Source organism: Arvicola amphibius, chromosome 11, assembly GCF_903992535.2.
Source record: "Arvicola amphibius chromosome 11, mArvAmp1.2, whole genome shotgun sequence".
In the NCBI taxonomy this organism is placed as follows: domain Eukaryota; kingdom Metazoa; phylum Chordata; class Mammalia; order Rodentia; family Cricetidae; genus Arvicola; species Arvicola amphibius.
In genome coordinates this window covers 108,353,028-108,366,744 of record NC_052057.2, presented here as the reverse complement: position 1 = coordinate 108,366,744, position 13,717 = coordinate 108,353,028, and the positions used below count along the sequence as shown (strand labels likewise).

Sequence of the window (13,717 nt, the reverse complement as noted above, 5' to 3'; positions counted from 1 at the left end):
CTTCAATCTGTGCATCAGAGCACGGGAATGAGTTTCTAAAGCCCAGCTGAAGAGTGGAAGGGATGGGAATATGAGCAAAGAGGTCAAGACCATGATGGGTACACCCACAGAAACAGTCTGCCTGAGCTAATGAGAGCTCAGCAATACTAGCTCTACTGGGAAGGAACAAGCACAGGAACCAATACAGAGAGAGAGAGAGAGAGAGACAGAGAGAGAGAGAGAGAGAGAGACAGAGAGAGAGACAGAGAGACAGAGAGAGAGACAGAGAGAGAGAGAGAGAGAGAGAGAGAGACAGAGAGAGATCTTCAATCTGTAATCATGACGTTTGTGTTTTGGGGTTTTGTTTGTGTTTGTTTTGTTTCATGCTGCAGTTTGCCAGACCCTGGCTGGGGTGACAGAAGGGTCAAAAGTGGAAAGCTACCACGTTCTAATGCCAACCGGGTCTAGATGAGCAATAGAAGCAAACACTTCCAGGGCAAAACACAAGAGACATCAGAGATACTCTGTCTCTTATTGGTTAAAGAAGAAGCCAGCAGCACACCCACGGCCCAAAACAACATCCTGCTGTTGACCACTCCTGATTCAGCCTTCCCAGGCAAGGAAGACCAAGGTCAAATTAGTGCAGGAAGATTGTTCCCCTTCAGGTGGAGCCGCTTGTCTCTCCACCACCAACACAGGACCTGGGGCATGAAAAACCCAAACAAAGATAGTCCTCACGTTTATTGTAGAAATAGCTATTTCTCATATTTTCTGGTGTCCTTGTTGCTCTGAGAAACTGAGAAACAGAAGCCATGGCCAGATTTATTTGTTTTGTTTCGATTCTGAAAAATCTTAGTTTGATGGCTTCTTTGTGTGCAGTTTGCAAGCAAAGAATTTTAAGTTTCTTTTACAGTTTTTAAAAGTTGTAAACACAAAGATGGTGCCACCACACAATGGTCGGTGGCCTGAACAGCCTAAAATATTATCTGCCTGTTACTAAAAAGTTTGCCAATCTCTGACTGTGTGAAAGTGAAGTCTCTTTATATTTTACATGGCTTAGAACAAAACAGACACGTTCTGGAATCTATGAGTCATAAGATAAATTTACAGGAAGCTCACTAGAGGATTAAGGTGTTAGTACTTTTTCTAAACAGCACAGGGTTTGTTTTTGGGTTTTTTTGTCGTTATTTGTGGGTTTAACATTATGCACCTCAATCCCACTTATTTCCTGTCACTTTGTGTCTACCCTCTGCCCTTGCAACCTCCCTCTACAGAATGAAAAAAAAAAAAAAGACAAAAATGAACAAACAAAAGTCTCAGCGTGGAAGCTGAAGTGTGTCACAGTGAGTCATTTAGTACACCTTTTAGTTCATATGTCTGCACCGGCAAATGTTCATCACAGTGAGTCATGGGTCTGTCTCGAGGCCTCTGGCTTCTGCGACACTGTCAATACTGGATCCTCACTGAACCACCTCTTAGATATCCTGCTGTTGCCCTGTGTCGTGGAGATCCTGCAACGTTGGATCTGCAGGGCGGGCACTCCAGCAGTTCGTAGATGGGGTGGATGTGGAGGTGGACCAGCTCATAACTCTGGATCTGGACCTGAATGGTCGCTGAACTGGTCAGCCTGCCGGCTCTCCGACATCCTCGCCACCAAGGATGGCAGGCTCTCCAGCACTGCTCTGGCTAGCTGACCCATTGCTGCAGGCAACAAGGGGGCAGTGCCAGTTCTCCCACTCACATGCCCTCAAGGCCAGCTCACCCTCACTGACACCACCAGGGCCAGCTCTACTGTGCTGCTCAGTTGAGGTGCAGAGTCCGCTCTCCCAAACGCTGCAGCTGGTGAAGGGCAGGGTCAGCTTTCCTGCCTGCTGCAGGTGGCGAAGGTGAAGGGGAGAGGGCCTCTATCCCTCAACCATGCCACCCACTAAATGGCAGGCTAGGGACAGCACAGTTTCTCTCAAATCCTAAATGAAATCAGCTGTGAGTTTCTGATGTTTTCTGCTTAGGTAGATGTTGTCTGAGGCATGCTTGTTTGTTTCCCGCCCACTCAGACCAAAAAAACCATACAGAAACTGTTTTAATTAAATCACTGCTTGGTCTATTAGCTCTAGCTTTTTATTGGCTACATTCTAAACTAACCCATCGCCATTAATCTGTGCATCACCAGGAGGTCATGGCCGGGCTCCAGCAGAGGCTACACGGCTTCTCATTCACTCCGCCTAAGCTCTCCTCCTCTGTCTGCTTGGAGCTCCCGCCTTGGCCTATTCTGCTAAGCCACTGGCTGAAACAGTTTTATTCATTAACCAATAAAAGCAAACCATAGGCAGAAGGACCTTCCACACCAGGTAGCGGTCCGAGAAGAAAGAAATGTGAAGAAATCAATGTCAAAAGGGGAAGATCAAGATGAGGGAACTAGATGGCTTCTGCATCCAAGGTCCTTGGCTTTCTGATTCTTGACTGGCCAGCTAGTTGCCTAGCCACAGCTTAAAGGTGAACCTAGGTTCAAAGTCTGCCGAAGTTCCAGGTTCTGAGATGACCTATTCAATGATGTCATAGAAAAGCTACCTTTATGTTCCATCCAGAATGCCATAATTAATGGGAGAGACACAGTGATCCACCTGAGCCAACAGGAGAGGGTCAGCAGTGAGTCCCAGATGTTAATCATGGTGCAGGTGATTAACAACATGGCAAGTATTGGTTGGCTTCATGAAATCTTTCAAAAGATGATGCCAAAGCAACGTTCAGTGAGACTTGGGAAACACTCAGAATTATTGCCTCTACCCAGTCTCCCTCCCTTGCTCTATGTCCAGGGAAGTCTTTCCACTCTTGTTTGTTTTATGTCTTTTGTCTTGGGGGGGGGGGGGTCTCACTCAAAGAAGAGCCCATGTGACTCTGGCTGACTTGGAGCTCACTGTGTAATGTCAAAGCATGTGAGAAGCCAGGGTGGTGGTGCATGCTGGTACTTCAGCTTACTCAGGAGACAATGGCAGGAGAATGGCAAGTTAGAGGCTAGCCTAGGCTATATAATGAATGCAAGGTCCAGCCTAGGCAAGATAGTGAAATTCTGTCTCAAAACAGAAAGTAACAAGAGGGCTAAAGACAGATCTCATCTAGCTTGTGCTGTGCCCTGGATTTAATCTCTAAGACCTCAGGAAATAGAGATGAAGCTGAAAAAACAGAGGCCTATCTTGGCTGCGTGAGACTCAGCCACCCATCCTGCAGAAATACAGGTCTGGGAAGTGGGAGCATCTTCTTTGAGTCATCAACCTCATCTGCCTGAAACTAAACCAAATGGGAACTTAATTATCAAGTTCCCTTGCCTAAAGGGCAAGCATGCCATCACTGTGGAATTAAGTCCACTCCTAATAGGGCTAGCCCTGCTCGGCTTAATCCAGTTATGAACTAGTCTGATTAACAGCTAGTCCAGGGAGCTTAAGGTGATGCCATTAACCACAGTGAACGGAGTTCAGTTTATCACTGGGAGACATCAGTAATGGTTGAAGGACAGACCGCCTAAACGAACAATCCCAGCCACACCACCACCCACGGGCTGGCCGTGAGAAGCTGGTGGAAATCTGTGCCTTTGGCTGTGAAATCGACAGGATGAGGATACGTACTGAACACGGCGCACATAAAGATTACAGTTCAGAACAGCAGAGTGGATGAGTTAATCTCAATGCCAGTGACTAGTGAGAAAATAAACGGGGAAGAAGAGCATTCTCTCACCCGGCGGGCATTCCATAAGGGCTCAGCATCTGCAAGCGAGGGGCTGGGGAAGGACAGGGTTAAACTAGAAGGGACTTTAGTAGGGAAAAGCAGGCCCCAAACTAAATTAGTTTAGGGCAGTCACAAGCAAATATAAATACAGTGATCTGAATTCCTGGGATGGAAGACTTTAACTAGGGGATAGGAAGAAGTTTTGAAAATTTTACTTAGGAAGTTAAGAGGAAAAAAAAAATCAAATCATTAAATGAGTAGTGTTTATTGATACTTTGAGAGCAATCACTGCCATAAAGGAAGAGATTTCACCATTGATGCGTTTAACATGCAGTTCTTTTGCTTTCATGTTAAGACTTTCATTCCTCCCTGGCTGGCCTGCCTCTACCCAAAGGCAGCTGCCACTACTGTGCCATTTGTAAGCAGACTTCTAATGTATTTACGAATGTATCACCACTGTGGGTACTCACAAAGAAAGCTATGTCTAGCCTCAGACTCACTAAGCAAAGGTTGGACCAGCGGGAGGACGAACAGGTAGGGCACCTGGGAGTTCCCCTGTTCTGGTACCCTTGGCAAGCCGTTCATTGTCTTTCTCGTAAGGACTTTGGGAGAATCTGTGACCATGCACACTTCCCCATGTGTTCTGGTTTTAGGATGAATTGAAAGAGTTGTTACGGGCTGCTGAGAGCAGGCTTGTGGTGGTGGAGTTCTCAGCAAGGTGGTGTGGCCCCTGCAAAAGGGTTGGCCCCATTTTCCAGGTAAGGATTTCCAACGTCTTTCTCGGGGTTGCCTGCGGAATCTAGGCCCACAAAGCTTTTCCCAGCCACTCTGAAGTTTTTCTGCTTCTGAACTATCCATAGGTGTAACTCTGTTGTTTTTTTTTGTGGTTTGTTTGTTTGTTTGTTTGTTTTTAAGCATCCCAGTGAACTTGAAGCTAATATTCTGGAATCTCATTAGGCAATACCCAAAGCCTGGGTTATTTGTCCGTGGGCAATTCCCCAAGGAACACCGAGATGTGCTGAAGAATTACAGTGTACAAATGAACGGGGATTCATATCATTACATCTTAAGTCGGGACTCAGAACTTACGAATACTGACAGAGACCACAGAGAGACACAACGTATATGTTTAGCTGCAGTGTATGTCTGTGCACCCCTTGTGTACCCAGTGTCTGTGAAGGCCACAAGAGGGCGTCAGATCCCCTGGAACTAGAGTCACAGACAGCTATGAATTGCTGTGTGTGTGTGTGTGTGTGTGTGTGTGTGTGTGTGTGTACAGATAGAGACCTAAAGACAACTTCAGCGGCTGTCGTTCCTCAAACATCATCTACGCTCTTGTTTGCTGTGGCTAGTTTGGTTTGGTTTGGTTTTTTGAGGCAACGTCTCTAACCGGGGCTGGAACCCACTAAAAGGCTAATCTGGCTTACAGCTAATGAGTCCCAGAGATCCGTCTGTTTCTACCTCCCCAGAGATTACAAGTGCATGTCACCACACCTAAATATCATGCGGGCTCTGAGGCTCAGGTTCCAGTCTTCAGGACTGAACATCAAACACTTTACTCACAGTTATCTCTCCAGCCCTAAAACCAAGGTCTTTTTTTTTTTTTAAACTGGTGACGCTGTGGAAAAGCTGTAGTGTTATATTGGTTTTGGTAGAAAGGTAAAACTATATAGTTACTCTGAAAATAATGTAATAATTACGTATAAGGCATGTAAACTATATATATGAGAATGTTAGAAGAAAAATAAAGGTCCCCAAATAACTTAGTATAGCATGTTAAGTCATTAAACAACCCATGACCTAACAATTAACATTGAATTAATCTGTCCTAGCAGCTGCACTCTTGATCAAATAAAATGAACCTACTCATAAAAATCCATAGTGCATACTATGCACAGAGTACACAGTTAAAAGCTAAAAGAAAAGCTCATATCTTTCAATAGACAGCAATTACACAAGAATTGAAAGGAATTATGCAAACTTCATTCATTATCTATGCAGATAAAACAGAGCAGAAGGATACCTGTCAAAAAGGGGGGATTTTTTTGTTAATAAGTGACAATTGGAGGGAAATGGGAATGGAAAAACTCTGTATTTGCTGTAACTCTCAGCCTATCATAAGGGAGCATATTCGTGTATTTTGTGTGATTTGTTAAACTTCTTGTCCACGAGGGGTTGAGAGGAAGGCACTATCTAGTCACGGTATCTGTCAGAGATCAAATCAGGAAACAGAAATAAAGTTAAACAAGGACTTTAATACCAGGAATTAAATGCTTTTAAACCCCTGGACAGCAGGTGAGAAGGCCGGGGATGGGACCAGATTCTGGCACAGGCTGACCTGGCCTAGAGCTCCCTCTATTACCCCACTGGCTTCAGGCTTCTGATTCTCCTGCCTCAGCCTCCCAAGTGCTGGGATCAAAGCTGTGCCACCACACCCAGCTCAGAATTATCATTTTAGTCTGAAGAATATTCTCAAACCCCACAGGTGTTTGTGTTCACTATACAAGAATTTTTTCCCATTATCACCATTTCAAGGGACCACAGGAGACAGGACCCCCACGTCAATCACAATGCACACACAGAATCAGAGGGCGGGCTGCTGGCAGCAGGCTTCTCACACGCCCACCTAAGCCCCCCAACGCCTTGAAGTTTCCGGCTTCTCCCTACCGCGGATGGTTCCATCTAGTATTGACTCCGCCTGGCCAAGCTTTGAACCCCTTGTGTGTCACCTTCCAGGAGTAGTCTCATCTGACAGAGGTGACCAGAACTTCTTGTGACACGATTTTTAAACAAACCAGGACACGATCAGGTGCCCACAAAGTGTGCACACAGCTGTCTGAACACAAATCTGTGCTGACGTAAGTCACAAACATCCTTCATCTGCACCCCCCTGATTTGCTGTCACCACTTCTGTTGAAGACATTTCCAGAACAAAATAGAAGCAGGAGATAGCCCCTTCCTCCTACCACCTTTCATGGCTTCCCATTGGCTAGCTAGAAGTCAGCCAGCAAGGGAGTCTGGAAAATCTCGTTTTGATATATGATAGATTGTAGAGAGTTTCGGTGGGTGGGAGAAAACCAGGCTGATGATGGTCATCAGGAAAACCTTCTAGGCCACCAGCATCACACCTCCCAAGCCATGTCAAGACAAGAAGGTCAAAGCACCAAGCACATATCTGGGTGAGAGAACTGCGTCCTTTGTTGGGATGCCAGAACCATGGCAGAGCTTCTAACACTGCTCTAAGCCCACCCCCAACAACCCAGACAAAATTTGAAAACGTTTACAGGTAATCCCTCGACACCTTCAGGAAAACACTCTTTGGTCTGGGTTGGTCTGGCCCCACCGGTCCTCCCCACCCCCGACAGGGTTGGCCTGGCCCCCTGCACTCCACTCAGTTGCTCTGAGTTTTGTCCTCAAACCTTGAACCACCAATCTTCAGTTTTGTTTGTAGACTCTGCAATGCGTCCTTGCTTGACCTTGAGGAGTTTCAGGTCCTCGACTGTAACGACCCTTCAGAATGATGCCTGGGTCTCTCTAACAACCCAGTCACACGTGTCTTCTTTTCAAAATGACATTTTGAGTACAAATGTTAATATTCCTATTATTGTATTCTTTTGTCTTGAAGGCAATGTCTTTAAAATACCAAAACGTCATGTTTGCCAATGTGGATGTGGATGCATCGAAGGTAAGCCTCTTCAACCCTCTGTGCGGAGCGTCAAAACCCAAATGCAATGTCACTGAGTCACTCTACGAAAGCGATGACATCACCTGGCTAAACAAGTGGAATTCCACATCTTTGCTTTCGTGATAAATGTAGCAAACTGTTTCCCACACTCCTCTTTAAATGTTAGCAAATCTATGGTGCTCCCTGCTGCTGTGGCAGACAGCACGAGTCTCTCCCAAGAGTCTTCACCACTCGCTCCTCAGCCTGATGCTCGAGGCCTGTGTTCTCAACCTGTGGGTCACACCCCCTTTGGGGTGACATACCAGTTATTTACATTATAATCATAACAATTTCAAAATTATACTTATGAAGCAGCAACTAAATAATTTTATAGTTGGGGTCACCACTATATCAGGAACTGTATTAAAAGGTCACAGCATTAAGAAGCCTGAGAACTCCTAATCTAGGCAGACATTACAATGAAGCCAAGGTAAAAAAAATATTTTCAGGTTGTGGTAAATTATTAATAATTTTTTAAAACTTAGCTCAATAATTATAGACATTTTGACATATCTCATTTTTCTATCCTGTATTTGTTTGGGGGGTTGCTTATATCGCATAAAAATTCTAGGAAATCCTTCCCTCTTGTCCCTAGATCCAGCTCCCTCTTCTCCTATGCCCCCCCCTCAAATAATCAGCCTCCTAGTTTCAAGTCAAATACGTCTTATTACAATATAAAATCTGCTGGGACTTATTCTTCCTAGGAGTTGTTAATTTACAATAAGGAAATGTAACTATATTAATTAGCTTTCTGTCCCTATAGAAAAGGGCCTAAGAGAAAGAGAGAGGTTTGTTTTGTCTCACCATCTTGGAAATTCGAGTCCCTGATCAAAGCCTAGTTGCTTTCGGACCTGTGGAAGGAAACACATTTGGACAGGAGTGCATGGCAGAGCAAAGAGATCCCTTCAGCAGCAGGAAGAGAAAGAGAAGGGGTCAGTGTCCCACAGTCCCCTTTAGGCACAGCCTGAAAGGACTGAAGGTCTCTGGGTAGGGCCCACCTCTTAAAGGCTCCACCACCTCCAATAGCTCCATGTTGGAGAGCAGGCTGCTGATCCAGGAGAGGCACTCCGCATTCACACTATAGCAGAAAAGGTAACAAGCGACCTACCCAAGCATTGGATGGAAGCTGAGCTTTAAAATGAAAAAACCAAACACTAGTTACCTTCTGTGCCATAGTCTGTCATAATTTGTCAGCCTGACGTATAAATTTTACCGAATAAATTTCTGTGTGAGTACAAGTTTTGATTTCTTTTGAAGCTATATCTACATGCATAGTTCTTGCCACAACACTCTGAGGGTATATGGAGGCGCTGGAAAACCATCTTGTAAAGAAACTACATCATTTTCCATTCTCTCTGCTCCAGTAGACAGTCCTGATTTCCCCAAATCTTGCCAAAAGCTGAATTGCTCTCAGCTTTTCAATTATAGTCTTTTGTCTTCTATTTTGCTTTATTTTGTTATGTTTTTCGAGACAGGGTGTCTCTGCAACAGCCCTGGCTGTCCTGGAACTAGCTCTTCTAAACCAGGCTGGCCTTGAACTCACAGAGATCCGCCTGTCTCTGCCTCCCAAGTGCTGGAATTAAAGCTGTGTGCCACCACTGCCCAGCTAGCTTTTTGCCTTTTAAGGTGAAGCAAAAGACATATTTTTCTATTAATAACGTAGATTAACAGTTGCCATCGCAATTATAACTAAACATGCAACTTAGTGTGTGTGCAATGCTTCTTTGTGTTTCTGTGTATTGTGAGGGGAAGAATTAAAGTCTATCAAATAGCATATCAGTGAGAGAGTTCAATTCTTTTTGTTCATGGACAGCTAATTTTAGTCAACTTCTAAATAAGGGAAACAAACAAACAAGAAATACCACTTGGAAGCAGTTTGGTCTAAAATCAAACCATTTCTCTCATCCTTGGGCTCCAAATGGTTCAAAAGTAAAGATAAGTAGTGAGAGAGAAAGGAAAACAAGACTTAAAGCAAAGGCTGTACTAACCTTGACTGTGTCGTGCCTGTCTCCCGTGTGACCGAAGAAGACATGTCTTTTCCTTCCTCTTTTGGCAATATGGCATTTCCATACTAGGCTTCCTGGGGCTCCTCTGCCCACTTAGCATTGTTAAATCCAGTTCAGTTAGGAACTCCACATCCATTCCATTTGCCCTTCATCTCATCCCTTGCCAGAGCTCTGGAATGAGAAACGCAAGAGTGCCAGCATGGTCCTCTTTCCACATGGGTTGTCCTGGAGGCTGTGAGGGTATGTTGGGAAAATCCTGTAAAGTGTCAGGTGCCCTTAGGCTTTAAGACACTGTTTCTTAGAAGTCACTTGAAACAGAGAAAAGGAACCAAAACTGTGACTTCATGACACCCCTTTTCCTTCCCAGGAATTGACTCAACTTTGTCACATCAAAGCCGTACCCACATTTCAGATGTTCAAGCACACCAAAAAGGTATGTTTTCATGGAAACCAGCAGGGATGAATTAGATGAAACTACCATCAGAGCTAAAATTAAAATCTCTGGTGTTCCTTAGTTAGATGAAAATACTTGGATTTTTTGAAATTATTTTAAATTTTAAACACCACACCCAATGGTAAGGGTAAAGAAAATACATAACTTACAGTAAATCACTCCCTATCTGAGGTATTCAAATCATAAAAACTCCACTATTTCCTCTACTCTGGGGCAGAATTATCAAGAACCTACCCAATAAGGGCTTGATGAAATCCTCACACTAGAGTCTATAGTCATTAACAGGATGTGTGGAAATATTCATCAAAAATCATCCCAAGGCAACACAGCCTCATGACTGGCTATGCACAGCCTGGGTTCAATCCCCATGCTCCAAAAACCAGGTCTCCCATTCTTAGCTATGGGGCCCTTGGTGGCTTACTTGATCTTTTTGTGTCTTTGTTTCCCTATTTGTAACAGAGAGCATTATAAATATTCCCTCATTTATTGTGAATGTGAAATATGATATCATGCTGAAGTGTGAGATCCCTCCTGGTGGTAGTGGTTTAATGTGTTCTATTAGCTCTTCTCTTATAGGTATTAATGGGATAAAATGGCTAAACTGTTCAGCTCATGATAAAGCTAGTATTTTCAGATATGACTGGGGGGATTGATGGTTACTCACATATGCTTCATGAACTATTATCATTTTGTAGCAAACTTAGGAGACACAAAATATACATTGTCTTTCACACCAGTATCTTGCCCTTGGGAATATATGCTGTAAAAAAAATCTCAAGAAAAAAAACAGTAACCGAATATGTAATAATTGGTATATTATTTCTAACATTGACATATTTCTATACATTATTTCTAACATAGAAGCAATTACAATGCCTTTTTCAGCAGAATGTCTGAATTATGAGCCATCTATTCCATGGAACAGTATGCAACTAAGATGTTAGGAAGAATTTTGTAACGTTTAAAAGACATGCTTGGGTTTTATAAAGATTATGTCTAAATTAGGGGAAACAAAAGTATTTCTTTGATCTACCAGCTATATAATTTTCATTTCTGTTTCTGTCTGTTTGTATTTGATGTAGTGTAACTAGTTCAATAAATTTAAGATATTTTTCAAACACTACATATTTCTTCCCATGGCTTTTGGTTGAAAATAAAACTATTTAGCATGTGTTTCCTCAACTTGCCCCCCCCACATATTTAATCACCTGTATGTGTCATCTTTGCTACCATCTCAAGCATGAGAACATGTTCTTGCGAAATCAGTCCCATCCCTACAGCCTGCCTGCCTCCCTTCCATCTGTTACTTTCTCCGGGATTGGTGTTTTCCAGCCAGCATCCATACTGCATGGTCTATCCAGACCCCTATTTCCTATCTTTAGTCGCAAAACTCCATCTCTAAGTTCCAACCAATCAATTAACTCTATACCCATCAGGTATGAACCCTTTCGTTTAATCAAGCCAAATTCATATCACACCAAAACTAATGCCAGAATTTGGTTGAAGGCGCTAAGTCAAAGTATTTGCTTTTGCTGCTACTGGATTTACATTGGAGAAGTACAGGACAGTAGCTACGGCATAGTTCCCCGCCACATGGGACCTGATAATGAAGCCGCCATGCAGAGGGAAGCAGAATCCAGCTGAGATACTAGTGTTTTAAGCTCTGAGTTTATCGAGGTGTAAGAAGGACTCCGCGGTGGCAAGCACTGGCTGCTCTTGCATAGGACCAGATTTAGTTCTTAGCACCCACATGGTGGCTCATAGTCATCTACAACTCTAGTCCTAGGGAGTCTGACACCCTCTTGTGGCCTCCCCAGGCACCAAGCATGCACATGGTGCACAAACATACATGCATGCAAACACTCGTGCACATAAAAAAAAATAGAAATAAATTTATCCACAACTTAAGCCTAAATCATTCCCATAGAGTCTTCATGTTTATAAACTGGGTGTATTTTAGCATCAATCACAACCATAAAAAGATCTAATAAATTTAAACAGAGGAAGAGAAAGGGTTGAGATCCTCTAACTCCCCCCTAGAGTATGCCTCCAACGCCCTGAAGACCTTCCGCTAGACCCAGCCTCCTTCCAACAGTGTCCTGGAGAGCAAAAGTTACCATGTGGGCTTCTTGTGGACCCTTGAAAACTGAAAATAGCATAAAAAGACTCAGATTTAAAGGTGCTGATAGGCAGCTATCAGAAATTAACTAAATTGATGGTATTGCCAGTAGCTACGGTAACTCCCCAACTTCTAATTCCAGGGTTCCCCAATACGCCTCTGATTGTAACATACACAGAAATGTTTCAAAAAGTTTCCTTAGGAATTGAAGTTTTCATTGAAGACTATTAGCACAGCAGCCTGATTATGGAGTTTAAAAACTAAACAGTTGGGATGGAGAGGTGGCTTGGCTCTTAGGAGTTCAGTTCCTAGCACTCGGGGGCTGTGGCTCACAACCACCTCCAACTCCATCTCCAAGGGATCCAATGCCCACTTCTGGCCACTGTGGACACCAGCATGTGTGTGCAAATATATACAGAGAGATAAACAAATAAAAAATAAAAATAGTCTCTTTTTAAAAACTAAACAATTTGAAATGACTTCTACCACAACGTATAAATGCATCTATTACTACTCATATGAAACCTGCTCAAAAAAAAAAAAATAGCACCAAAACCAAAACAAAACAACTTTCTACACCAAAGGCAAAAGCCAAGGAAAAGATGACAAGATTCTTAGAGGGTTAACATCTAAATCTTTTACTTCTTTTGACTCAGATATCACACGGGCTCTGAGCAGGTCTTTCGTGATCCATGGGGCCCCACTTTTCCCAAGGCATGAAGAGCTTGGGTTAAACCATCACATCTGGATCCTTCTCCTCCAGTTTCTGTCTTACAGTGGTCTGCAGAGGGGAAACCACTGCAAAGCAGCATCTTAGGGTGGTCAAGGGAAGGATGCGATCATTTGAACGTCTATCTGTTAGGAGAACAGAGCAAGGTAGCTTTCATTGGCATCAGATGTCTTCTAGAAAACAGAGAGAAATGGAATCCACGTCTTTGAAAACACCTTCAGAAATGGGCTCCACGCCTTCATCTGGAAACTAACTTACTGAAGCAATTAAGAACCATGTATCCATTTTTTAAAGCTAGAGTTCAGTTTCTATTGAGGATTGTTTTAAGAAATGTCTTTATGATTCTAGGAAGACATCTGTGTGTTTCCAGTAAGACATCTGGCAAATAGCTACTGTGTACTGTGCCTCTTAAAGGTTCATAACATTAAAAAAAAAAGTCATAAATCACATAGAACACAGGAGACTGTCTTCTCCTTTGGGAACACAATGGGTTTCCTTGTTTCAGACAGGAAGAGCTAGGGTTCCCCTGTAGTGGGAGACTGCTTGTTGGTTCCCGGCCGTCTGGCTATCTTAGACCTGAAATAATCACACAGAAACTTATTAATTAAATTACTGCTTGGCCCATTAGATTCTTATTGGCTAACTCTTACATATTAATTTAGCCCATTTCTATTAATCTGTGTATCACCACCTGGCAATAGCTTACCGGCAAAATTTTGGCATGACCGACTCTGGCAGCTGCTCCATGGCTTCTCCCTGACTCCACCCTTCTTTTTCCCAGCATTCAGTTCTGTCTTTCCCGCCTACCTAAGCTCTGCCCTGCTCTAGGTCCAAAGCTGTTTCTTTATTCATTAATGGTAATCACAGCATACAGAGGGGACTCCCACATCATTCCCCTTTTGTTCTAAAGATGTCAAGAAACTCAGGCTTGCTTCTGCTGCTCCAGTCCCATGAATCCTTACCTGCTATATCTCCAACCTTTCCC

General features: G+C 43.4%; 1 protein-coding gene across 1 annotated transcript; it reads left to right on the top strand.

Annotated features, from left to right (window-relative positions):
- The first annotated feature begins 1,638 nt into the window (after positions 1 to 1,638).
- Positions 1,639 to 11,527, top strand: LOC121677363 (thioredoxin domain-containing protein 2-like). Its single transcript, XM_042055959.1, has 6 exons — positions 1,639 to 1,833; positions 2,565 to 2,669; positions 4,353 to 4,457; positions 7,325 to 7,384; positions 9,797 to 9,862; positions 11,390 to 11,527. Exons 1-6 carry the CDS (start codon positions 1,639 to 1,641, stop codon positions 11,525 to 11,527), a joined length of 669 nt encoding a protein of 222 aa, XP_041911893.1.
- Positions 11,528 to 13,717: the final 2,190 nt, after the last annotated feature.

Bases quoted from the DNA above. Each gene is read 5' to 3' on its own strand.
- LOC121677363 (XM_042055959.1), top strand. From the start codon at position 1,639: ATGGCAGGCTCTCCAGCACTGCTCTGGCTAGCTGACCCATTGCTGCAG. The intron at 4,458-7,324 runs GTAAGGATTTCC...TTTGTCTTGAAG, and splicing joins GGGTTGGCCCCATTTTCCAG to GCAATGTCTTTAAAATACCA. The intron at 7,385-9,796 runs GTAAGCCTCTTC...TTTCCTTCCCAG, and splicing joins TGGATGTGGATGCATCGAAG to GAATTGACTCAACTTTGTCA.